This window comes from Aythya ferina (assembly GCF_964211825.1).
Source record: "Aythya ferina genome assembly, chromosome: Z".
NCBI lineage: Eukaryota > Metazoa > Chordata > Aves > Anseriformes > Anatidae > Aythya > Aythya ferina.
Window position 1 is genome coordinate 44,955,303 of NC_140299.1, and position 27,172 is coordinate 44,982,474.

The 27,172-nt window shown below is 38.7% G+C and overlaps 1 protein-coding gene and 1 long non-coding RNA gene across 4 annotated transcripts in view; one reads left to right on the forward strand and one right to left on the reverse strand.

The window, feature by feature from the left end:
• LOC311426911 overlaps nt 1–17,986 on the forward strand; it is a 41,226-nt gene extending 23,240 nt beyond the window's left edge. The window contains exons 4-5 of the long non-coding RNA XR_014687112.1: nt 15,896–16,135; nt 17,171–17,986. This is a non-coding gene — a long non-coding RNA (uncharacterized lncRNA). The remainder of the gene's footprint in view (nt 1–15,895; nt 16,136–17,170) is intronic.
• LOC311426910 (protein FAM240B-like) lies at nt 15,537–24,270 on the reverse strand. 3 transcript variants are annotated; one of them, XM_084503727.1, is made up of 3 exons: nt 24,156–24,270; nt 17,127–17,269; nt 15,537–15,824 (listed from the first exon to the last, which is right to left on the reverse strand). In XM_084503727.1, exons 2-3 carry the CDS (start codon nt 17,264–17,266, stop codon nt 15,746–15,748), a joined length of 219 nt encoding a protein of 72 aa, XP_084359853.1. In that variant the 5' UTR covers nt 17,267–17,269; nt 24,156–24,270; the 3' UTR covers nt 15,537–15,745. The 3 variants fall into 3 exon arrangements, with proteins under 3 accessions (XP_084359853.1, XP_084359854.1, XP_084359855.1); XM_084503728.1 differs by having other exon boundaries at nt 24,152–24,251; XM_084503729.1 differs by lacking the exon at nt 24,156–24,270 and adding an exon at nt 20,855–20,953.
• Nucleotides 24,271–27,172: the final 2,902 nt, after the last annotated feature.

The following is a 27,172-nucleotide window of genomic DNA, read 5'->3' on the forward strand; positions in this document are numbered from 1 at the left end:
ACCATTTGTACTAGTAATGTGGATGTGCATTGAGCTATGAAACACGGTGTCAAGATACAGATATGGTGCTAACTTCACCGTGTAATTACACCAATTGTCATCATGACAAAGATTTTCACATGAAGTTTATTTGCTGAATGATGCTGTTGAATGACTCACATGAAGTCTAGATACTAGATACTGTCCCCTGTTCTGCAGCTCCACACCCAGAGTGACACAAAAAACAAACACCCCACCTCCTCACCACTTCTAGTACCCATGCACATAGCCTTTGTCACACTAAGCAGTGTCTTTTCTTACAAACTAACAGCAGCTCAAGAGAAGGCAGAAAGGTATCCACATATATAAGTCTCTTCCTTCTCTACTTGTATGTGTGGGGATGACTAGGGAGAAAGTTTAAAAACATCTGTCTAGGGCTGAAGGACAGGAGATATTGGACACCCATAAAAAACTCCTATGAAATGAATGAAAACTGAATGAAAAGAGTGTGGAAAAGAACTCACAGTCAGGATAAAAATGTTACAGAGGGAACTAAACTTCTAAACTTCCTCTCAGTGATGAACATGGTATGTCCACTGAAGGCTTGAAGGTTTTTTTTTTGCTTGATATAACAACTTCACTATGACAACACTTATATCCTGCACCCACAGTTTCTACTCTTGCCCACCCTATCACCCCCAATCCATGCATTGTTCTCCTGCCCACATATGCTCAAAAATGGGTATTACAAGGTCTAACAAAAATATATACATATCTTGGTATTATGCTTAAAGAACAAGCAGGCATAGAAATAAATTATAATTTAAGTAAAAAAACAACAACTTTGATCTCAAATGTTGCTAATGCACAGAATCTTCACAGCAGCTGTGATCACACACACACAGGAACCTTTCTCCAGTCAATATTATTGCAGAGATATTCAACTGGGAAATATAATTAAGGAACTCTGCATGTTTATGTTGAAATACTGGCATCATAAAGAAGAACAGAAGTTACAGGTAGTGGTCTATATTTCCACAGCTTTGGAAGTATTTTTTTTTTTCTTTGGGTTTGGTCATATAGCTAGTATTCCTTTTGCTCTTTTCTATGTTGATAGAAGCACAATCCCCTTCTCTACCATTCTTTTCTGTCTTCAGAATTTTTCAGTGGTTGGACAAGATACCTGCAGGATTGGCTCTTTCCACCTTGGATTTTTCCAGCATTCCTTCCAAAGACTTTGTATCTCCAGATATTCCTACAGTACTCATGCTTTACTGAAGGAATGCAAGTATACCATGTGAAGAAAAATTCCCTCCAGTCGGCTGCAAAACAACCTTTACATTATCAGAGAAACTTGGAACTCAATCCCTCCCCCCCGCTTCCTCTTTCCCCTTAATTATTGTGTTTTATATCCACCAGGACACAACAAATGGCTATGCTCTCTGTAGCGCAGCTTCAATCATTTGGTACACTTTGGACCTCAGCCAGGAAGTTGTACTTGTCCCTGTGAAGTTTAAGGAGAGATTTCATGATTAGTGTCTGCTGCTCCATCTCCAGCCTAAGCCTGGCATGTGTTTTCTTTTGGCCTCTGTGACCTAAAGTTCTTCTGTGTCTGCAGGTTTTTCAGATCTACATTACTACCCTTTCCTGTAAATCCTTTCTAGATGACAACACCATGTAGAGAAACTTCCCCCAGTCAGATTGGTTCAGATATATATTTTGCCAAAGTAAACATTAAATTTATATCTTTTCCTCCTCTTCTTCCATTAGTTGAGTTAAAGTAGCATCTACATCCCTCCGATACAGCTGAGTCAAATTCAGCCACCTGCATCTCTGCAAATACACGTGCCATCTGTTTCTTATTAAGGGCTGTCAAAATCACATCATTCAAAATTCAGCCTTTGCTTCCAGTGAAGCTGTTCAGAAGTGGCACTGGAAAAATAATGAATGCCAAGAAAGCAATCAGAGAAATATGTTGATTTTACTTCTCACATAATTTTTATAGTTTCTGGTAGATATTTTACAATGTGTGAAGATAAAAATGGCAAGAGACAATTTTGTTATCCTGAACATCTGCCCATAGTAAGAACCAGTTAATATGAATAAAGATAGAATTATGAAGAGGCAAAGGATTAAGAGGCAAATTACATATGGTAATATAACAAGGTGTTTGGATGCTCCTGAACATAACACTTCTGTTCTTTCCCACAAGTGAGGAAGGTAGATTAATGAAATATTGCCATGGAGACATAGCCTTAAGTGATACTGTCTTGGTATCAAGCAGACTTGTAAATCATTATACTGTCTCCAAATGATAGACATAGGAAGTGTGAAGGAGGGGGGACCCTTGTTCCCAGCATGACTTGGTTGATGTGACCTTCACCTCAACAAAGTGTTCAGCTAAATTGCCAGTGCATTATTTTCTTCCCAAATATGGACAGTCATAGTTTAAAGATTTGAAGATGTGAATATAACTGGAAAATGTGAATATGCCAGCAATTCCCTATGAAGATTTTCATCCAGAAGAAGTGGTCTCTGATTTGGGAGGGGGCCAGAGTTATCAGCTGCTAAAACTGTACTGGGGAAATTCCTTGGAGTCTAGGAAGGAGATGAGCAAGCAGAGACTCAAAACTTACACAGCTACGATTATTCTTTCCTGTCTTCCTCTTGTACTAATCAGGACCATGTTCACTTTAGCTGGCTTATTCTTCAACATATATTGAGAGCTGTGTAGAGATGTAGCCAGTCCTCTCAGATTTTGACAGTTGTGTGTGGTATAACTTAGGCTGCAATATCAGGAAGCTTCTAGTCATTTATTTGCAGTGTGCTTTGCTAATTGTTTCTGAGAGTGAGTTCCGAGTTGAGTCATGTTTAACAGGACAATTAACAGGGATGAGAATTTTATAAGGAGGCAGATTATGTCAGAACAGTCTACGGTGTCACCATCTTTATTACTAAACTATCAGAGCAAATAGTACCTTTGTTATTTGATTAAAAGGTGGTGTTTAATCATTAATTGAAATCATCTGCTAAAGGTGGACTGGCAGCTTTTGTTAAGAGGGTATAAAATGAAAACAAGGAAAAATACATCAGCATATGGAATACTACTGTCCCAAATTGTTAATACTAATATTTTTTTGATGTCAACCTGGACCTTGAACAGCTTGAGCCCCTGTTTGTTTTTTTTTTGTGGTGTTACCATTAGTAGGATTGCGCTTACATGGAAAGATGTTGTCTGAAATGAATGTAAGGCAGGGATCCTCATTTCAAAATGAAGCTGTGAGCCTTCTGGAAGATTCTGGAGGTCCTCTTCATTGCTGGGGCAATCCCAGTGTCGTGGTTTAACCCGACCGGCAGCTAAACACCACGCAGCCGTTCGCTCACCCTCCCCCCTCTCTGGGACGGGGGAGAGAAATGGAAAGTGAAGCCCGTGAGTTGAGATAAAGACAGTTTAATAAGACAGGAAAAAAAAAAATAACAAAATAATAATAACAACAATAATAATGATGATACAATGGTGATAATACGAAAGTAATAATAGTATGTACAAACAAGTGATGCACAATGCAATTGCTCACCACCCGCTGACCGATGCCCAGCCTAACCCCGAGCAGTCCGGCCCCCTCCCCCCGGCTAGCCACCCCTATATATTGTTTAGCATGACGTCAGATGGTATGGAATACCCCTTTGGCTAGTTTGGGTCACCTGTCCTGGGTCTGTCCCCTCCCAGCTCTTACTGCACCCCCCAGCCTGCCCGTTGGCAGGACAGAGCAAAGGCTGAGATGTCCTTGGCTTAGTATAAGCACTGCTCTGCAACAATTAAAGCATCGGGGTGTTATCAGCACTCTTCTCATTCTAAGCCAAAACACAGCATTCCACCAGCTACTAGGAAGAAAATTAATTCTGTGCTAACTGAAACCAGGACACCCAGACATGAGTACAGACTGGGAGAAGAACTCATTGAGACCAGCCCTGCAGAGAAAGACTTAGGGGTTCTGGTGGATGAAAAGCTCAACATTAGTTGGCAGTGCATGCTTGCAGCCCAGAGGGTCAGCTGCATCCTGGGCTGCATCAAAAAAAGTGGCCAGCAGCTCAAGGGAGCTGATTGCTCCGCCCTACTCTGCCCTTGTGAGGTCCCACTGGGAGTAGTGTGTCCAGGTCTGGAGCACAAGAAGGATGTGGAGCTGTTAGAGTGAGTCCAGAATAGGGCCATGAGGTGATCAAGGGGCTGGAGCACTTCCCCTATGAAGAAAGACTGAGAGAACTGGGGATGTTTAGCCTACAGAAGATAAGACTCTGGGGGGACCTTGTTGTAAGTTTTCAGTACTTGAAGGGGGCTTATAAAAAGATGGAGAGCAACTCTTTGCTTAATCAGATATTGACAGGATGAGGAGGAATGGTTTGAAACTAAAAGAGGGGATATTGAAGTTAGAGGTTAGGTGGAAATTTTTCACTCAGAGGGTGGTGAGGCACTGGCACAGGTTGCCCAGAGAGGTTCAAGATGCCCTATCCCTGGAGGTGTTCAAAACCAGGTTGGATGAGGCCCTGAGCAACCTGATCTAGTGGGTGGGATCCCTACCTATGGCAGTGGGTTTAGAACTAGATGATTTTTGAGGCCCCTTCCAACCCAGACCATTCTGTGATTTTATGATTCCCCTCAGCTTTCTGGTAAATATATTATACTCATGTAAAGTCTACGTGCTACTTACAGGTTCAGGAAAGCTAGTTGCCTTTCACATATTGCTTATTTATACACATGCTCAGCATCATATATTTGAATCTGTTTTTCACAAGAGAGTTCAAATAACAAAGCAGTTGAGGATTTTTCACTGAGATGCAGTCAGGAATTTGCTGGGGCTGAGAAGATTCTGGATCTCCTCCTTGCTGTGAATGTGCCCTAATTACTACCCAGAGTAGAGCAGCTAATGAAAAGTAAAAGGGTTATTTTGTGCATTTTTTCCCCTGTATCCCTTCTGCATAGGAGAGTATTCTGTTTCTGCTATGTTTTCCAGGAAAGCTGGTCTTGGCATGAGTGAGAAATATGTCAACCACACTGGTCCTGTCAGAGGAGTTGTTTGCTGCCTTGTCTGTTTTCATGTTTGAATGAGGCATGAGTGCAGTTCAGGTTGGGGCTGCTCTGGGCAGTACAGAAGCAGAGCTTTGGGCTTGTGGGGAGTATTTAGGCTAAAATGACAGAGGTTTAGGAAATAGCTCCTCCAGAGTTATGCAGCTGCTCTGTTTTTATCTTGTATGTTGTAGCCTGGTCTTTTTGGTTCACCATGCTAGATCTCCTGAGCCTTTAGAAGAAACAGAGCAAATTAAATAAGAAACTAAACAGTAGTCCAAAATGACCTTGAACATTCAATGTTCTGAAAGATAAAGTAGCAGCTCCTTAGCTAAATCAATCTTTTGGCTCAGCTATGTGCTGTTTGATTCTTTCTGGAGTATGAAAATAGAGAAACATTACATCATTTTTACACCAGGAGGCAATATTTTGCTCTTGAAAGGCTCTCTGTTCTGGTAAAGCTATGTCTCTTTCAGGTCATTTTGAACTGTAAAGCTGAAAAGCTTTATTTGCACTTCCTTGCAAAAATATTGCTCTTCAGATGAAAGAAATTATAAAAGAAGAGATCAAGGTCATCATAATCATACAAGCAATTTGTGGTGTTCATAACTTATGGGTAAAGGTGAATTATTTGGTTGAATATAATAGCCTCTGACCTGAGATGGCCACTTGCTTGAATAACCCTTTCTAATGTGAACATATGTTGGATGATTTAATCCTTTATACAGAAGATAGATGAAATTAAGAACTTCTGTGCAGACAGTTCCATAGATGGTCTTCCCGAAAGTAATCTTGGTTCAATGATAATAACAGATTGTTAAATTCCATGTGGTGTATATGTTTGATTTTTAGTTATTTTACCCTGAAATTGTGAAGGGGATATATGGCAAATCAATCATTTGCCAGGGTGTTTCCCCCACCTGAACACAGGAGAGAAACATCGTTTCAGAGACAACTGAAGAACTTGTCCAGGGTAGGTTTACCATTTGTTTGATTACCACATGGAGTATTGGTTTCTGGAAAAGGATGAGTGAAGCAAGTTGTAACAATGGGATGTGTGATTTATGAATGAGCCAATGCCATACACAATAAAAGTTTGTAAGATCTTAGCCAGTTTGGGCACATTTTCCTTGTGTTTGGCAAACAGACAGTATTCTCTGGCTGATAAGGGTCTGGACTAGTGCATATGTCTAGGCACACAACCAAAGTCTAGCACTGGCCAGCTACGTGCCTTAAGACATAATTCTCTGCCTTATTTTCGTCTTCAGTGAAAAGATGGGGTAATAGGTCTCATCTTTAAATGCTTTGGGACCTGCTAATAAAAACCAAAATTGTAGGTAAATGTCACTGGTGTTTTGGATTTCATTATTTTTTAACCATTGTTAATTGCCTTTTGTTTTCAGACTGGAGGTAGCATGTTAAATAGCTTGGACATGGGCAGAAAGAAGTCTGTCTGAAACCTGGGCTTAAAATGCTAGGATGGGTGTTATGTTGTATAGCTCAGCCCTCCATCAGCCATACTGCCAGCACCCAGACTCCTCTACCATTACATGAGAGGGTAGAAAATCAGATCAGGGACTTGGAACTGAAAACCATCCAAGCAAAACTGTGTGTGTATCTATTTATTTCATCTGGATGAGTTCTCTGACATGCTTCCCTGTGCAGCCTCCCCAGCAGCTCTCCTGACACAAGGAGGGAAGTGGAGATGGCTAGAGGTGAGGGCAGAACTCATGGCTCTGAGAGGTACTAGGAGCAGCTCTAGTATTTGCCTGCTCATCTATTCCTTAAAGTGCAGGCTGAAGATCACCCTGTTGAGGACTAATGTTGAGGAATCTTCACAAAAAGGCTGGTGTCCTGACCCTCTGAGATTTCCACTCAGCTTCCACCTTAAAGACTGGAGTAATGCTCTCCTCAAGAGTTCTGCAATACATGAAAGACCTCAGAGCTGAGAGATGGACATGGGGTAAGCAGGCTCTTTTGTCTCTTAAGGGCCTGGACTCTGTGGCAGGGTTCCTCTTGAGCTCAGCTGCTCCTCTTTGCTCTGTGAACCCACTGGTTTAAAGGGTCTCTGTTTCTACAGACCAGGAGGTCTGTCCCCAAAGGCTCGTATAAGAGAGTCTATATTTCTGGCTTGCTGCTTGTTGTTAATATGACTGCTTTGGGGCTATTGTGTTATATCACAAGGACTGAATAAAGGTGCCAGGGGCTTTTGGTACCATTTCAGTATGCAAATCTACGCATGCATATCTCTAGTAACCACTGAGTAGCCATTTGCACTGCTTCTTTTGGAGTGGAAGCTGATACTTCATGGGGCCATTCACAAAGTCCCACTGCTCTGGCCTTTGGCGCAGATGATTATCAGGTTTAAGGCTCCTCTCTGTCGGTAAAAAGGCTATCTTAGAATTTGGTCTTCAGTGTAACATTGCCTACTTATAATCTGCAAACAGTACAAAGATGATGTGTGCAGATTTTTATTTGCTTTTCTTTTTCAATAGAGAACTTGATAATTTCTCATGCCTTCCCCTAAAACATTACCTAAATCATGAAACACTGCTTAGATATTCTGACAATAGCATTTAATTTGGGTAAATCAAGTCAAACAGAGATTTATTTTATTTTTTTTTTCCCGTTTGTTTCTGCTCTAACTTTTCTAATTACAATAATCTTAAATGACACATTAAGTTGCATTCATTCCCTTGGACATTAAATGAACTATTAGGCAGGGTAGGATTAGAGCTACATCAAAGTCCTGATAGATTTTCAGCTTTATGCAAAGCCTCTCATTTTCCTTTTGACTTAGAGCACCATGAAGATTCTAGTTGCATTGAGTAATTATACCAGCACTGTTCTCTCCTGCCCATGAATAAGGCTGTGTCAGCATTTCTATTATAATCCCCTAGTTTCAAAGGACTTTCTTACTTGTCCATAAAAATTTGTTCTCAGATGGAATTTGGTATTGAACTCTCATCCCAGAATAAAGAGAAGGAAAAACTTTAAATGACTTTATGCTTGCTCCCTGTTTTTAGAGATAGTAGGTGAGTTTTAAAGCAGTCAGAGTCAGTGCCTGAAAATTCTCTACTGGTTTTACAATTCAAAACCAGTCCTATTCTCTACAGTAAATGTTGGCAGGTTGCTATTAGGCTGCTTGCGAATTTGTTCTTTTTCCTTCCCAAAGTGGAGAAGGGGCAAAAGGTCACAAATATAAAGCACTCAAATCTCAGCGTAAACTTCACCAGTGACCTCTGACACCAGGGCTATTCCACTCAACCCTCTGGGATGGAAAAATGGTGAGATTATAAAAAGGAATATGTGCAAGGAGTGAGGAGGTGGGAATAAAATCAAACCTCTGGGAAATGTTCAGTGCTTTTAAAGCAGCTGCAGCCAACGTTCTGCACACTGTGCTCACTAATGAAAAAATCATTGCAGAGGAGGATGAAGAGATGAGGGAGCTTTTGCTTTGTGAGGAATGCTCTTGGAGTGCTTGTGTTAGTAATACATATCACAGAAGCAGGATGAGTTGTGGAAGTGTAGGCTAGGTTGAAGATGTTATATTTAATCACAACAGAAAGTAGATTATGTTGGTAGAAGGGTGAACTATGAGATTTAAGTGAGGTATCCTATGATAGCACATTATAAATTGTCCCTCTACAGGGCTAACTCTCCAAAAGGCTGCCAGCAGCCACAGACCACAGGTTGCCAACAGAGAACTGTCTTGAAAAGGTTAAAAGAGCAGTGAGCTAAGTATGTCACAGCTGACTCCTCTGTGGGCTTTCAGACAGAACATGTCTTTTGGGCTCTCTGGTTTGATTTTCCCTCCTTATTACAGGCACTCTGTTATCTTTGGTCTTCAGAGTGCCATGCTCAGAATTAAATTCTCATCCTAAGTGGGATAAATCCAGACCTCATAATTCAAAACCCATTCAAAAATATACCTATATTTTGACATATTTTGTGATGGATTTGCATGTTCCTCATCAACCCTGACTCTCTTTCCAGTCTGGTTTGTAGTATGAGAAGCAGTTTGACCCAAATCTTATGAAGTTCAACATGGCCAAATGCAAGGTATTGCACCTGGGCCAGGCAATCCCAGGCACAAATATAGGCTGGGCAGAGAATGTATGGAGAACAGCCCTGAGGAGAGGAACCTGGGGGTGTGTGTTAATGAAAAGCTCAACATGCTTGCAGCCCAGAAAGCCAACCATATCCTGGGCTGCATCAAAAACATAGTGGCCAACAGGTCATGAGAGGTGATTCTCTCCTTCTACTCTGCTGTCATGAGACCCCACCTGAAGCACTGCACGCAGCTCTGGGGCCTCCAGCACAAGAAGGATGTAGACCTGTTGGATCAAACCTGAAGGAAGGCCATGAGAATGACTAGAGGGCTGGAGCACCTCTCCTGTGAAGTCAGGCTAAGGGAGTTGGGATTGTTCAGCCTAGAGAAGGCTCCAGGGAGACCATATAGCAGCCTTCCAGTACCTAAAGGGGACTTACAAGTAAGTTGGAGAAGAACTCTTTATTAGAGAGTGTAGTGATAAGACAAGGGGTAATAGCTTTAAATTAAAAGAGGGTAGATTCAGATTAGATATAAGGAAGAAATTCTTTACTCAGAGGGTGGTAAGGCACTGGCACAGGTTGCCCAGAGAAGTTGTGGATGCCCCATTCCTGGAGGTGTTCAAGGCCTTGCTGGATGGGGCTTTGAGCAATCTGATCTAGTAGGTGGCATCCCTGTTGATGGCAAGGGGGTTGGAACAGGATGATCCTTAAGGTTCCTTCCAACTGAAATCCAAATTCTATGATTCTATGAAACTGAGTCCTATTTATGCAAGAAAAGTATGGCTGCAGGTTTTAGCATGGGGATGTCTTTTCTGAATAAAGGCCCTTAAAGTATCACGTCATAGGGTCTAAATAGGTCTCAAATATAACTTTTGGCTGGAGGACTGGTTTTCTGTGAACATGGGTCCCATTATCCAATGTGTTGATCAACTGGACATTGACTTCATACCTGACCCCAGGTAGTGTAGCTCTTCCCTGACCTCTGACTCTGGCCCATCCTTCCACTCCTCCTCCACTCTTTCTGTCCAGTTTATAAGCTAATCTCTGTGTGGCAGGGGTTATTTCTCATGTTGTTTTTGTATCTTGGGGTCCAAATCCTCAGTGTGTAGACTTTTCTAGAGCACAGAATAACTTGTTTGTACTTACTGCTACAGTAAATGCAGAATATGATAGGCCGACTTGGTATTGTATAGTGGGTTTATTTCAGTGCTGTCAACTTCAAACACCTCAGAATTGGCCAATAGGTCAATCTCCTGTTCAGAAAATGTCACCAAAAGCCCAAACAGAGATGTAGATGCCTACATGAAGATCAAGTGGATGTACAACAGGGAACATATGATGCTGGGTCATGCTGAACACAGTGTTCTGGATGCTTCTGCAGTGAGATGCTGGACAGGCTTTGCTGCAGATTCTGCTGTGACAGGGCCAGGCACTTCACCCAGCCATAGCTGAACCATTTACTTGATTTGTCTCTACCATCTCAACAAAAAGACATCCTGTCTTTTGCCTGACTTCCACAATTTGTTCAAATTCAACAATTGGCCATAGTGTCTGAGTTATGCTTAATTGCTCCTTAATTAGAGAGCTTCAGGGAGGACCTCCTTGATTAGTAAAGGACATTGTCAGGAGGGACTACTGAGAAAAGAACTGTTTTTAAGCTATCTTGATTTGAGCTAAGAGGTCTGTTAAGTTACTGTCAGAATCATTCTTCACAGCTGTCACACCTTATCCATACACTAGAAAGGCCATTAATACAGCTAAAATGGGGTATCTGTCACTCTTGTGCTAGAATGCAGTGTACTTCCCATAAATAGTATTTAAAAAGACTTGGGTCCAGATCATTTAGTACTTGTATCAGAGGATGATAAAACTTTACTACGTTTGATTTTTGGCAGTGTTAAAAGCTTTATCAAACAGTTAGGTACCTTGCATTTACAATGAGAAAGTGACAGGCATTTTTTTGCTACTCAGTGTCAGGATGAAGCAAAGGAAGGGTAAAATAATGAAAGCTAAGATGATAGGCAAGTATCTATCACATTTTAATTACAAATCACTCAAAAGCAGAGTGAAAATATGGATAGAAGAAAATCGAGAGAAATGAAGTGCATCTTCAAGGAGCTGTTTTATAAATATTTGAAAAATAGTGAAAAGTAGTCTGAAGAACATCTAAGCATCCACTGTAACCATAATGATTTTTTTAGTAATCCCAGATGATTTTATCAGTTTTTAGCTTTTCTAATTATTGTCTTTTTTTTTTTTTTTTTTTTTTTTTTTTTTTTTAATTTCTTTTCTAGAGTTATGGTCAGGTTTCTCTACTCCTTATTTCTGAGTCTTACAGAAACTGCAGTTTACTTTACTTTTTTTTCTTCTTCTTCTTCTTCTTTCTTTCTTTCTTTCTTTCTTTCTTTCTTTCTTTCTTTCTTTCTTTCTTTCTTTCTTTCTTTCTTTCTTTCTTTCTTTCTTTCTTTTGACTTCTTTTAATATCTTTAATAATCCTCAAGGTAAGTTAAAGATTTACAGGTTTGTGTTTTCAAATTGCTGGAGCCACTTACATCATATAATCTGCTCTAGCTTCTGATTAAGTGTGTTTCTTGACATTTAGACTTGAATTTTAATGTTATTGCACTTCATTTTTGCTTATTGATTCTAGATTACATTTATTTCAGTGGGTATGTTTTCTTTTATATATATATATATATTATTTTTTATTGATAGTAATTAAAAAAATAACCCCTGCAAAAGTGATGGAGGTTGTATATAAATGTATTACTAACACTTAGATAAATAAAGATTACATGGCCCTATCTCCTGAATCTAACACTGTGAAGCCTGAACCTGAAATAATTCATTTAGACACTAAAGGTGGAATTGTAAAGCTCAGGAGAAAAGTGGCTTAATTCTGGAAATATGTTCCTAGAACTCCTCCTGGCCTTGGGCTGCAAAAGATGTAGTCTGGATAAAATAAATTCCATTTTATCACTTAAAAAGATGATTTTGGAGTCTCATTTCTTGATAGTACATATTCCAAAGAATATGTGACATAATCATATAAAATGTACAATGGAGGACTGGAGGTAAGTGGGGCAGACTATAGTCTGTAAAGTAATCACAGAAGTAATCACAGAATTGTAGGGGTTGGAAGGGACCTCAAAAGATTATCAGGTCCAAACCTCCTGCCAAAGCAGGTTCCTTAGAGCAGGCTGCCCAGGTATGTGTCCAGATAGACTTTTAATATCTCCAGAAAAGGAGACTCCATGTTTTCCCTGAGCAGCCTGTTCCAGTGCTCCGTTATCCTCACTGTGAAGTTCTTTCTCATCTTGTTGTGGAACTTCCTGTGCTCCTTCTTGTGGCCATTACTCCTTGTCCTGTCCCCACAAACCATTGAAAAGAGGTTGGCCAACTCCCTCTGTCTTCCACATCTCAGGTATTTACACACATTGATGAGATGCCCTCTCAGTCTTGTTTTCTCCAGGCTGAACAGACCCAGATCTCTCATCCTTTCTTAGGGAAGATGCTCCAGGCCCTGTAACATCTTTGTGGTCCTCCACTGGACTCTTTCCAGGAGATCCCTGTCTTTTTTGTACAGGGGAACCCAGAACTGGACACAGTACTCCAGGTGAGGCCTGACCAGGGCAGAGTAGAGGGGGAGGATCACCTCCCTTGACCTGCTGGCCACACTCCTTTTAATGCACGCCAGGATCCCATTGGTCCTCGTGGCCATGAGGGCACACTGCTGGCTCATGTTCCAGGTCTTGCTGAATGGCAGCACAGCCTTCTGGCATGTCAGCCACTCCTCCCAGCTTTGTGTCATTGGCATACTTGCTGAGGGCAGACACTATTCCCTCATCAAGGTCATCGATGAAGATGTTGAACAAGACTGGACCCAGCACCGACCCCTGGGGAACACCACTAGACACAGGTCTCCAGTTGGACTCTGCGCCACCAATCACCACCCTCTGAGCTCGGCCAGTCAGCCAGTTCTCAACCCACTCCTCTACCCCACACTTTCTCAGCTTTGCTATCAGGATGTCATGGGAGACAGTATCAAAAGCCTTGTTAAAGTCAAGGTAGGTGACATCCACTGCTCTTCCCCCATCTATCCATCTGGTGATGCCATCATAGAAGGCAATGAGGTTGGTTGAGCACAACTTCCCTTTGGTGAATCTGTGCTGACTACTCCTCATAACATTCTTCCCTTCCAATTGCTTGGAGACAGTATCCAGAACAAACTGTTCTAACACCTTTCCAGGGTGACTGACTGGTCTGTAGTTTCCCAGGTCCTCCTTCTTGCCCTTCTTGAAGACCAGAGTGACACTGGCTATCCTTCAGTCTTCAGGCACCTCTCCTGTTCTCCAGGACCTTTCAAAGATGATAGAGAGCAGTTCGGCTATAATTTCTGCCAACTCCCTTAGCACATGTGGATGCATCCCATCAGGACCCATGGATTTGTGTGTGTTGAGCCCACTCAGACACTCCCGAACCACTCCCTCATCAAACAGGGGGGAGCCCTCCATTTCCCAGACCCATTCTCCTCCCTCCAGCGTCGAGGAGTTCAGGAGTTCTGGGGGAGAGGGGTGGGAGCGAAGGGTGGGAATCCTTGAAGCAAAGACTGAAGCAAAGAAAACATTCAGTATTTCTGCCTTCTCAGTGTCTCCTGTTACCAGGACACCCCACTAATCTCTTCCTGGCAATTCTTCTTCTGGTTTCCCATAGATTTTCTTAATTTTGACTAACTTTATGAGAAAGGCAGGAGAAAGATCTAAACTGTGTGAGATGTGAAAAACTTATTTCAGACTCCTTCATTTTTAAAATACACAAACTGTGATTTCTTCTGTTTTGCACATTGTGCTTTCACTTACACAATTAGTAAGGGGACAGAAAATGTTGCTTTCACCTCAGTTCCAGCTTAGTTCCAGTCAAAGTGGTATAAAAACAATTCTGCGGTGCATTGAAGTTCAGTAAGCATAGAGCACAGACAGAAGATGGGAGAACTGTGATGTGTGAAGTGGCATTTTAAAGAAATTTAAGTTTTACTAACACCTATCATTAACCTGTGTATCTACATGGGGATTGTTCATCCCTCTACAGTTATACTGTAAATATACTGTTATCCTCTGGATTGGATAATAATGTATATTTTCAGTTGCTTTAAAAATTGATTTAAGAAAAGGTCCAGCTAAGAATATGAGTTTAGCAGCTTTTTCAGCTGCCAGACAAACTCTGCTCTCCAGTTTGGTGACATACCTGTTGATGTCTTGATTTCCGAGCACATGTTTCAAGGTCATTTTTTTTCATGCTTTAATGGATTTCTCAGGCTTCCCAAACATTATTTACATCATTAAATTCCCATAATAGATCTGATTTGACCTTGGGACACACAGAAGTAAATTTAAAAGGTGTTGTATAAAGATGGAACAAATAGCATTTGAATTTTTTGTTTTGCTTTTTAAAGAACATATGTTCTAAATAATTTAAAACCACAAACCTTTCCTCTGTTCTCTTCTTGTCCCCTGGCAATTCAAATCTTTACTGTAAAACAATGTAAATTACCAGAGAACTAGTGAAATGCTCATATAAAAGAGACTGAAAAGTTAAGCAATTGAGGAAAGAGATTTTTAGAGTATTCAGAACTATCTATTTTTCTATATAGCATCTCATGCATTCTGTTAGCAACAAAGCAGTCACTGTAAAAAGGAAGCAGTTTTATTATAACAGCTTATTCATAAGCTTTGATACTATTTCAGGAAATGTTACATCTTCAGAAAGCATTAGAAACAGTTCTGACTAATGGCAAATCTGGAAGATGAAACTTGCTGTGTTTCTGAATGTAGTGGTTGTGAAAGAATATTTACTGGGTCGCACCATGTTATAGCAAAAAGTGTGCTTGTCATTCATGATGACAGGCAGCTTTGAAGGTGCACCAGCTTGCTCTATGTAAGAGGTACCAAACCAGTTCTAGACAAGTTGGTTTGGTTACCAGAACTATCCCCCAAACTCTAAGTCATTTTGACTTTGATGGTATAGCATCTCAAGTTAGATAATGTGGGTTAACAAATAAAGCAACTCTTGTTGGTATATCACAAAGTCTATTTCTCAGAATATGTATTAATGACTTTACAGATATTTAATACAGAAGCAAGAATCTATTACACCTAACAAATAGAACACTACTTGTGATTTTGGATGTGATAGTATTTTTATGTATGTCCCCACTTCCTTAGTCTGAGAAGGGCTCTGCTGTATTTAAAACAAAAACAAAACCAGAAACACTCAACTAGTCATTAAAAAGAGAACCATTTCATTAAATTACCATCAGTTTAGAGAGAAAACTAAAACGTCCAGGAAATGCTTTTGCTGAATGCTATGTAGCTGAACTGTATTTTTCCCAAGCATCCCCAGCTCAGTGAACCATGATTCATTAGTCTTGAAGACTTCAGAGTACTTCAATCTCTGTTTATCAAATAACGGGATGGATACATAATATTAAAAGCAGCAATACACATTTTACACATGAAGCTTCTAATGGACAGCTATTCTAATAGATAGCTCATGTAAGCCACAAAGTAAAATTGACTTGAGCTTTTGAATCATACCATCATGCTCTCCTACAAAACTATTTTCTTTTTTACATGCAATTAATGTGGATCTTCAGCTAGATGGGTCTTCAGGTTCAGTTCTCAACATCTTTATCCGCTTTTCCAGCCTCTCCATCCATTCATTTCTGAGCCTAAAGACAAAAACACTGGTCAGATTGTCCTTTTTTTTTTTTTTTTTTTTTTAAATTTTTTTTTTTTTCAGGGAACAGATTTGTACTCATCATCTCTCCCACTGATGCTGTCATACAGATCTTTTCACCGTTTGCCGTGAAAACTGTTCTGCACACGTAGAGAATTTTGCTGGATGGAAGTTCAGGACTAGTTCTTAAATCTGATCACCTGATCGTTGTGGCTCATTTTCATCTCCCGTGGCATCCTCTCTCAAGTGCCTCTGTGCCGGAGTGACTTGTCATCTCCACTGGAAATTGCCTGCTGCCACCTGGTGGGTAGCATCACCCAACGTTTCCCCACTTCCCCTCCTCGGAAACACGTTAGCAAAAAGCTGTATAGAGACCTCTGAACTATTTGGCTTAGAAATACTGCACATGTTGAAAGTGGTGATAGCTGGAAGTTTGTTTTATTTTCTGGTAGTATCTATATACTACAGAAAACTGCCTTAAAAAGAAAAGACAAAAATTTCACATCAGAGAAACTGAGATGTTGAAATTAGGACTTAAAAGCAGGTAAAACTTGTTAGAGACTGATTGCAGTGTTCTTTCATCCAGGGCTATTAATGCAAGCCCTTTGTTGCCCTTATTTTGCTAAACATTAACTCAAAGAGAGATATGAGGGGAATTTTGAATAAATGATTTCTTTTTGAATGATCCCAAGTCAGAATATCTATCCTTGCATGTGACTTAAACTCTGGGAGACTTCATGTGAAGTAAAACTGTACTATTGATGTTGCAGCAGACTGGTCTTTCTTGATTTGTCTGATTTAGGAAATTATGACTAATTGAAGTAAGTATAACTACGGATGACAGTTGTCTTGGTCAGATAGAATACTTGGACCATATTATGGACTTACCTTGTGCAAATTAAACCATGTGAATTAATTGAACCTATATTCTTGGCAAAGCCACAGAGAAAGAAAGTGAACCAGGTACACATATGCACTAGGCCTGCTCTAAAAAAAACCTTGATGTTTAAGATAAGAAAATACTGCTAGAAGTTTTCCTAATAATTTCAGAAAGTTCCACACTTTTGTCCCATTTAGTGAAGAAGAGTAAATTATTCTCTTATCCTCTGAAGCCCTAGCTAAAACTAATTGCCATTATCATGTCAATTTGGGAAGCTTTATTATTTTCCCAAAATCTAAGGAAAATAAACATTACTTTCAGCTTTCATTAAATTACATTAATACAGGTCCACTTTTCTTTTAAAAAGAATTACAATGGAAACTCAAATTGTTTTTCCAAATGCAAACTACTTACTTTGTCAGAGCGCTTCTTTGCTGACGTTCTTTTTCAATTTGCAGATACCGAGTTTGTTGTTCAATAGTCTTTTCCCAGAAGTTTCTCAGGTCACTGGTTTCACATCCCCTCACTTCGTGACGTATGTATTGACTGTTCATTTTCTGTGAAAGAGAAATGTGAAACACTTTTATTACAAGTTATTGGTCCCAGGTATGTTTACATGGTTGAAGCACAGTACTGATGTTTTACACTCTCACAGAGTTACAATCACATTTTTTTTTATGTAGGACAAAGATAAGAGTGGACAATTTAAACTTCCCATTCCTAGCTCTGACACTTGTGGATATGCTGTTTACAGTGATTTGAGTTCTTTTATGTTAATCTCAGGTATTTCTCATCTCTGTCTGTGATCTTTAAATTTAAAATGTGGAACAGTTCTATTATTTTCTCTAGCTTAAAGATTAAGATATATTTTATAGTACTCAAAAATGAAAAGAAATAAAAATTGTCAAATCTAGTGGGATTTTTCTTACAGCTTTTTTGTCCATAACATGATGAAATAACCTTTGTAGATTAAACTTAAAACAATGAAGAAAAAGAACTCTGGTGATTTACTGTTAATGATTTTATTTTTTACTGTAATTTTCTGGGGGAAAGAAGAAAATTTACATGTATAAATACATGTGTACATATTGTTAAAAGATGTTTATTTGCAAAATCCACTGTGTTTATTAAATACTGTGCTCTCTTATGTAACTTTCAAAACAGAGCAATTTTATTCTGTGTGTTTACATACCTGCGTCCATTCTGTTCTTCCTCCTTCATTTAATGTCATCTTAAAAATAAATTTGGAATTAAATGTTATCCCATGAAAGGAATTTCTGTCTCAGGATGAGTTTGTATAGGCTAACAGTCAAGCTCTTGTATGTCACATTCCAGGCAAAAAAAACATATCATTACTTTCAAAATTTTGATAAATGTGTAATGAAAATATAGCTTCCAAATAGTGAAAATATAGCTTCCAAATAGTGGTGTGGTTTTATATGGCACTAAAATATTTTCCAGGATGCTTTTTTTTGTTTTGTTTTGTTTTGTTTGTTTGTTTGTTTGTTTTTAACCAAGGGGCTCTCTTGTATATATGTAGGTATTTAGGGCTCTCTCATACATTGTTTGAATTCATGGCAATTATTTGCAATTTATTTTAATCAGAGCCATAGAGAGCTTGTAAACAAGCCCCTCAAGGCTACCTTGGAAAAGCTTGAAGGAGCTGCTGCCATTTCCCTGCCAGTAATAGTAAGAAAACCAAATTTGGAACCAGTAATATTTACATAATTACATTTGGATATTTTACTGTTTTATGATAAACTGTAAGACACATTATAAAGAAACTGTGAGTGGAGAACAAAAGTAGCCTTTTGAAGAAGTTGATTTCTTTCTGAGGTTTTACAATGACTTCACTGTGGTTCCCTGTAAACCACCCATACATCAACACGTGTTCTCTGAATGATAGAACCTGTGCATCTGAGCCTGGGTTTTGCATAAATAAATAAAATTAAATTACTGAACATTTTTTCCAGGTTTTGAGCAACTTATTGCTGGATGTATGTGTTAGCATCAGTCCTTAATGTGAATTGCAATACAACTAAACATTTTCAGCTGTGTTAAGGGACAACTAATTCTGGGTCAAAAGTTCTTTTAATATGAGGACATGTGCTCATAAAATATAAGTATTCTATAAATCTGCATATATATATCATACAAACCCAGTTTCCCAGATAGCAGTTACTACCCTCTGTAAGTCTGTACCTAGGGGTAGTCTAGACAGTTATGAAGAAGCAATAGTGACAGCCATCTGAGTGAGACTAATGGACTTTTTACCATGGGACTTAATCTTTGAGAATAACAATATTTCTGAAGAACACCAGGCAAAAATCCCAGATCCTCAGGCTCCAAAATAAACACTGACAGGAAATAACCACCCCTTGTTACTTTAATCAGAAGTGGTCCTAAAATATAATATATTCATGTTTCTGAATGTAAATTCCTGTTTACTGTGGATGTTTTTATTGTTGTTGTTGTTGTTTTTCTTCTCCATGTATATGCATGAATAGCTTTTCTGAATGAGTCAAAGTTCTGAACCACCATCACCATGTATAACTGAGCCCACTTTCAGTATACACACAACCTTTACCAGTTTTAGATGTTCTGCCTTCTGGTTTGATTGCTTATATTCCTGATGCTGGCTTGAATATGTTTTTATATACAAGTCTTTCTGTCACCCCTTTCCTCACAAAAAATAATAAAAAATCCCAAGGCAAAAGTTTTAAACCCTCTAAAAGAGAGCTGTTATTCAATGTCATTCAGCAATAACAGTACAATACAATACATCAGTATGTTTTTCTGTTTATCATCAGTGAAATTGTTTTTGCTCGCTCAGGCACACTAAGACCATTGTCCAAGCCCATATGTCTTTAGGAAAACTTTATTTTGCATTAACAAATGGGTACCTTAAATTGTTGAATTTTTCTCATACTCAGCCCTTGATCTTCCTCTTTATTTTCTTTCCTCCTGATAGTGGACAACACCTGAATACTTATCAACTGAAACTAGAATTTCTGCATCATCATTTTACTGATCCTTTCACATCTCAACATTAAATCCTTGATAAACACCAGTATATCAATGCATCACAATTCTTATCACTCAGCTGTAGAATCATCCTACCCTAAACAACCTTTTACTTCAAACCTGCTATTTAAGGCCATTCATTCAGTGATTGCAAGAACTCCTCAACAACTCTGCTAAAATAACCCCCTTGGTTTCCTTTACCTTTATGCATCATGCACATAGACATTAGAGTTCAACTCTGTCCAGCCTTTCATTTCAATGTTGTTATCATAAGCCTTCAGGATTGTGGGGAAATCATTGATATCAAACCTAGTCTATCCGTATTTCACTTCTCTCAAGATACACTTTCTGTGCTAACATCTTCCGCCAGTGATGACAACTCTCTATTTTCTTCTCCTACTCCATTTTTTATTTCCGGAGGAAAGTACCAGGACTTAAGCCTGTATTGTGGCTTCACACCAGCAATTATCAACTGGGTACAGTTTATTTTCATGGCTTAGATCTTTTTCAAAGCGGAAAATGAAAGGGACCTTGTTTAGCAGAGAAAGACATCATGGAATCAGCCTCCAAAACATCCTGAACAATCTCTATGTATACTATAACAAGTTGTCAGAAATACACTGTTAAATCATATAGGCAGTTCCAATAGCCCTTTTATAGGTCTTTCAGTTAGGCCTGACTTAAACTAGTGTGCAACAGCTAGGACTAAACTAAGCTTTATTCAAGTCTCTAGTGACAATCCTTCCATATGACAATAATGAGAGTCTCTTCTCTGTAATCATCCTTGACAGAGCACTAGTTGTTAGCTAGCTGAACAAATGTAGTTGTTCTCAGATGAAAGGAATAGCTAGATAAATTCTAGGAAGGCTTTATCTTATACAAGATGGACGTGATTGTTTATTTTTAGGTTTAATCATTTTGGAACAGGTTAATAATATTTAGACTCAGTTTGTTAAAGGAAATCTTACAAAGGTAGGGAAACAGTGACACTGGCACTGTTATCTGGAACTGAAAAAATGTGTTGGTAGAACAAAAGAAGGGAATGTAAGATCAATTCAGTGTGACATCTTGACTCTTTTGTAAGTAAAAGAAATCGATAGATTGAAGCTGGAACTTACTGGTTCTATGAGAAGCCATTACACCAAGAAAAACATGTTGTTTCTTGAAGAGAATTGGAAGTTGCTTATCTAGAAAATGGTATGTAAAGAAAAGAGTGTTTTTTGTTGTTGTTGTTGTTGTTTTTTTCTTCCTTTTCCCTGTAATAGACCATAAATTGTTATTTGAAATGTATGTTTGGTTTATTTGTTTGTTTGCTTGTTTTTGTTGATTTTTTTTTTTTAATTTACAAAACATCTGCATGAATCAGGAAAGCTATTCTTATCCTTGTCTTGTATATGGCATAACACAATTACTCAGAGTTTTGAAGGCGCTATGCATCTTTGTAGAAATAATCCTATATTTTATCCATCTACATTTTCATGGACCTTGCTCAGGGACAGTGTTCTTTATATACAAGCATTGGTGACAGTGTTTATTATATACACACATTGGATTAATCAAAAACTGCATGAGGTACAGGAGAGTAGAATCTGTGTATGCTAATGCTGATGTTTGACTTTAAAACAATAAGAAATTGGCTTTGAGCTTAGAAAATGGGACTTGAAATTGCAGACATGATTTCATTCTTTTTCCTTGGATCTTGGGTATATCATTTATCTCCTGCTACTGCAGCTGGCAGCAATTCACATCTCAAAGGACGAACAGAGGTTTGCTTTCAGATAGAACCTGACTGAGGAAGCACACCAGTTTCAAATTTAACTTAGATCTTGAGAGCCTGAAGGACTCTTTAGGGACAGAAGAAAGTAGATCAATCCCCTATACCCCTCTGTTTGTGTGTCAGGTCGCATAATGCAGCCTGCCTCATGAGTGTTGTGCAGGAATGAGGTGGTATGTTGGGAGGGCAGAAGCTGCCTGCCTGCACAGGCCAGGATGTGGCACCTCAAAAACAAAAACAAAAACAAAAACAGAAACAAAAACAAAAACAAAAAAAGGCAACAGAGTCTAGCAAGGCTCGCTAGATAGGGTCAGCATTGAACCTGGGGTATTTCTGGTGTACACAAGGCCCTGAAACCAGCCTAATCTCTTTTGAAAATGCTGTAGTGTGTCACATCAGAAAAAAATGTATGGCTTGTATGTGTGCAACCCTATGATCTTTCCATTTGTACTTCAGCCTTATATCTTATCAATCTATGCTTTTCTTTCTAAAGAGTGAAGTAAGAAGAGAAGAAGTTTGCAATGAAATAAGTGAATTTTAGACAAACGATTTATTCTACCATTGGTCTTTCCTAGTTTTGCAGACCTTGAAACACTCTGTTGTCAGGACGTGCTCAGCCAGGAGGTCTTTTTCTGTCTAAAAGGTCCACTCAAATTAATTGGACTTTTGCATGTGATGGGAGTTTTTCCTGTATGAAAATGGCAACCACATTGACACATCTGAGTAATACTAGTAAGAGTTATCTGAATGCATGAGTTACAACACATACACATCTAGCAAATCAGTTAATCAGTTCTGGAATATGAAAATCAAAATGTTTGCAGGTAGCAACCATGCTGTAGTCTCATTTCAGCCATTCTTGTTTCTCTTGTTTCTGATTACTAGAGTGTTTTTGTTGTTGTTATTTGTTTGTTTGTTTTTATTCTGGGCCTGTTTTTCAGCTTTGGAGAACAACTTTCTTGAAATGTATTGAGCTATAACAAAATTTGGACCTTTTCTCAGATAAAACTTTTACAAAAATGAAACATGAAAAAGACATGATTCTTGGTGTCTGTATTCTGTCTTCATATTATACTGCTAAAGAGACAATATCAATGCCTTTGAACACAACACACTAAGTATTTTCTTCTGTCCTCTTCATCTGTTGGGCCCCAGTTCTCTTTACTGGTGTTCAGTCTTTCCTGGACATCAGATACATGAATGATTGAACTATTGAACTGGAGGGAACTGATTGCCTTGGTTTTCTGCACCTGAGGGCTCAGCAGTCCTCCATCTGTGTGTTAAAATTCTTAAAGCCTTTTGAGCAAAACACTTGAGGAATCAAAAGTTTTATTTCCTTCCAGGTCACCCATTCATCTGTTACTATCCTTGTTCTGTTCTTGTGCCTATTTATTTATTTAGCTACTTGCTTTCCTGCATTCTGTTCTTGCTGACTTCGGCCCACAGCTAAGAACTTAAATGAGAGAGACCTTTACCTTTCTATTCTCCGCCTTCATGTCTGTTGATCTTCCTCCTCCTGCCCCCTTCACCTTCTATGCTAATCCTCTGGTTTTCCAGAGCCTAATTTGGCTGCCTCAAACCTCCTTTTTTGAACATTTTTTCCAGCTCATTTTTTCAGCTCTGTTGTACTCTCTGGATCTCTTTTTCTCCTTGTTGCTGGAGCTGCATTTCTCTGTGACTGCTCTTACTGATCTCACCAACCCTCCCCATGAGTATCTTTTCAGCACCCCTCTGCTCCCCAGCTTCTCCTGTGTCTAGTTCTCCATGACGGCTGCCTGTGTTCCCACAGGTTCTGTCACCAGGACACAGACAGGACAGTGATGACAGTTACACAGAGTCAAGCGTTGAGTGAATAGCTTTCATAAGCATCATACAATACAGAACATCCAAATGCCTTTCATGAGCTTTCTATAGATTTGTCCAGCTCTTATTGGATTTTAATTTTCAACATTTAAAACTTATTTAAAGAAGCTGTAGTTTCTTCACATGATCTAACATCTTTTCTAACCATTAAGATTTTCCCCTCTGACAGATACATTTGAAACCTGATCCTATAAGTTGCTGAATTAATAAGATCAAGTATAAAACATAAATTAATATTTATTAGTAGCAGACCAAGGATCTTGAATGTGTTTTGTTTCATTGTTTGATTTTTGAGTACAGGAGGGCTTGATGATCTAGGATCAAAGAAGTGGATAAATCTTGCCTGGGGCTCATGTTATTCATTAGATCATTCAGTTCTGACAAAACATGCAAGAGAAACAGGTCCTGATTCATGTGAAAGTGTCTGCTGTTAAATTAAAAAGCCTCTCAGTAGCCGATCACCGTTAAAAACCTTTGCAAGAGGAGTACATATGTAACCTTAGCTATCATTCAAGCCCATCAGATGACAATGTACAGCTACATCTCCTGGTGTTTTATCCAGGGTTGTGGTATGGAAATTGCCTGTAAATACTTTTTCTGTATCAATGCTACTCAGCTTCCTTAGAATGCTGTTAAACTGGGCACTCTTCCCTGACATTTTCCTCACACTCTCTTCTTTCCTACAATATACTTTTGTGAGAATTAAAGTTAGGGAACAAATGCATTTCTGGTTTACATTATTGTGAAAAAATTGTTATTAAATAAAAAATATACTTACTTACCTCTGGAGTTGGACTCTCCCTGCAAATAAATCCTCTTTGTGACACAAACAAATGAGGAATATTACCACTGCAGCCCTGGCTTCTCCAGTGTCACAGGGCAGTAATGAAATGCATCCCTCGGTACTTTTTATTTGAAGTGGGGGTAACATAAATCCTTCATCATATCAAGGCTATTTTGAACAGAACCAGTACTGAGATAAGATCATTTAATGAACTTTGCAGCCCCCTGCCTGAGATGACCATGAAACACAGGCCCCCCTTGAGAGCGTGCATCCCTCCCACACTGGCAGATACCTCAGAGAGCATGACTTGGCAAGTGCTGAGAATTATTCTTTAAAATGCTTGCTAGTATTATCCATTTTAATATTCATCCTGTGAAGCTTGAAAAATTCCACACTACTATCTTAGCTGTAATGAAGGTTGAAGTGGTGTGACAAATCACACTTGGTTTTGCATTACAGGGTGACTTACAGAAGTATGCAGTACTTTGGAGCCGTTAATCTAAGGATGTGTGCTTGATTATGACCTATCGCACAATCTGTTCTCTTCAAGGCAATAGTCATAGGAATTGTCTGTTTGGTTAAAATTAGCTGACAGAATGCTTTAAACCAGCACTACTTTTACCATTTGGAGTTGTTAAAACTCTACTAAAGATGAGAACTTGTATCATTAAATTTCATTTTCTGAGGAAAATATTTTGTAGATTTGGTTGATGACAGATATATGAGCTGATCTCAGTTTTCATTAAATCCATCTATATTGCTAAATTACCATATGTGACTGCTGGCTTGAGTAGTATTTATGACATTGCTGATTATTTTAACCTTCTTTTGTTGTCATTTTTCAGATCACAAGTAGCAAAAGCAGCAGCCATTAGATGGATGATTTCTGTAGTTCATATTTCTTTTCTTTTCTTTTTTTTCTTTCTTTTTTTTTTTCCCTCTTCTTTTCCTTTTATTTATTTATTTATTTATGTATTTTCCAGACAGCTTTACTGCAGAATACTATGAGCAAAGCCTGACAGCTGCAGCCTTCCTTAGTAAAGGAAAATTCTAATTCATTTCAAGTACTGGTCAGTTTATTTAACTTGTTAAAGGCTAAAGTATAGATTTTCTTCAACATGTTGTCTCACTGCCTATCATATGAAGCCACAGAAATAAGCTCACTTGCCTGAACATATGATAACAGAAAAGGTCTATGCTCTTAGAGATTTTAATTCCAGATATATGCATTGCATTGAAGACAAACTTGATTCTCTGAAAATCTAGAAAACTAGATCAGAATCTGGCTGGTTTTGGAAATCCCAAGCAAATAATGTGTACTTGGTCAATATTAAAATAATCACTATTATAAGGACATATGGGTACCTAGGCTGAATATAACAATGATGCTAACCACCATGGTGCTGCAGAGCAGCATAATTTCTTCCCTGCAGTTTGACTCAGAGCTTCAGTAACTAATTTCAAAAATTAGAATTTTATTTTGAATGTCAAATGTAGAAAGTAACTTTCCCAAACCTTTGCAAGCATCTTCCTTCAGGAGGTTACTTCAGTGTCCAGGCTTCATCAGACCAGAACATATATTTCTGGTCTGATATGTTCTAGATGTATTGATATTTCTGCATTTGTGCAGATTAGAAGTTCTGTGTAAAGCACAGCCATGGTGTGGTAGACATTGCATACGCTCAGGTTATTTACAGCATATTAGATACACATTGCATACACGTTGACTGTATTTACAATGAACAATAGATCTGTGTATTCACGTGTCTTATGCAAGCTAAATGGGCACCCAGCATCCAGAAATCTTGGACAGAATTCGTACTCTGCTGGGCTACCCAGATCAGAAGAAATAATCAGGTGTAAGGTGACTGAAAAGACATACTTCACCTTCAAAAGTATTGCAGCTGTCATGTAGGCTTTTATGCAGTGAAAATTATTTACGAAATTTTCAGTTGCACCTCAGTCTTTGTTTACTTCATAAACAAGTCTCCTCAAACCTGTTTAACATAACCTGCTTATATGACAGAGCTCATCTATAGTTTGCAAAAGTACTTGTAAACAACTGTTTAATGTCATTAGCAGATACCTTAGAAAAATCTGTAAAATAACTTACAAAGTGCAAACCTCTGGAGCACCTGGGGTGTTACTTGTCTGTAGCAATCAAATTCTGCCTCTGTGTTCTTACTGTGCTGTTGTCTTGTGTAGGAGAGGTAGAAATAAAAGTAGCAAGAAGCTCTTACTCTCACACAATTATATCTGGTACAATTTGGCCATAATTTGTCAGCCTGGCTTCTTCATTGTCTTTTTTTTTTTTTTCTTTTTTTTCTTAAAAACAACAACAACAACAACAACAACAACAAAAACTTGTGCTAAAGAGGAGGAGGCAAAAGGAGAAGGCATTTCACAAAGTCTACAAGAACTTTCTATTTAAGTGAAGTTCTCATACTCTTTATTTCTCTTTATTTCTTTATCTATTCTTCTTTATTTTCTCTTTGATGTTAGAGAAAATAAATTCCAGAGAGGTAAGATTTTAAAGCACACACTGTACCATGTTGTTGAGGCAGTCTTTTTCTTTATTCATTGTGCATACAGTATTCACATCCTTCTCATTCTAGTTTGATTCAATGACAGTCAGAAACATGAGAGGAGGAGTTTCTGTCACTAATGGATCTTGTCCTTCCTGGTCTAGGAGCAGCACAGGCCGGAGCAGTTTTAATAGCCCTCTCCAAGATTCATAAATTCCTGAATAGAGCAGATAACTCAGAGGGTAGGTAAAAGTCTAATAAATTTAGGCATCTATTTTCCCATGGTCATTAGCTGTTTTAGATATTTCTGTAAATATATGCAGCGTGAGTTTTTTAAAGTCCATCTTTCAAAACCATTAGATTGGGTTGTTCAGTGGGTCTAGTGAGTGAGGCATGGTGACACAACAGGCAGGAGGTTTCTCTAGGGACTGTCCTACAGCTGATGCCACGTGCCTGTGTGGAGGTCTGGTGTTTCCTTGGTTCCCAGTCA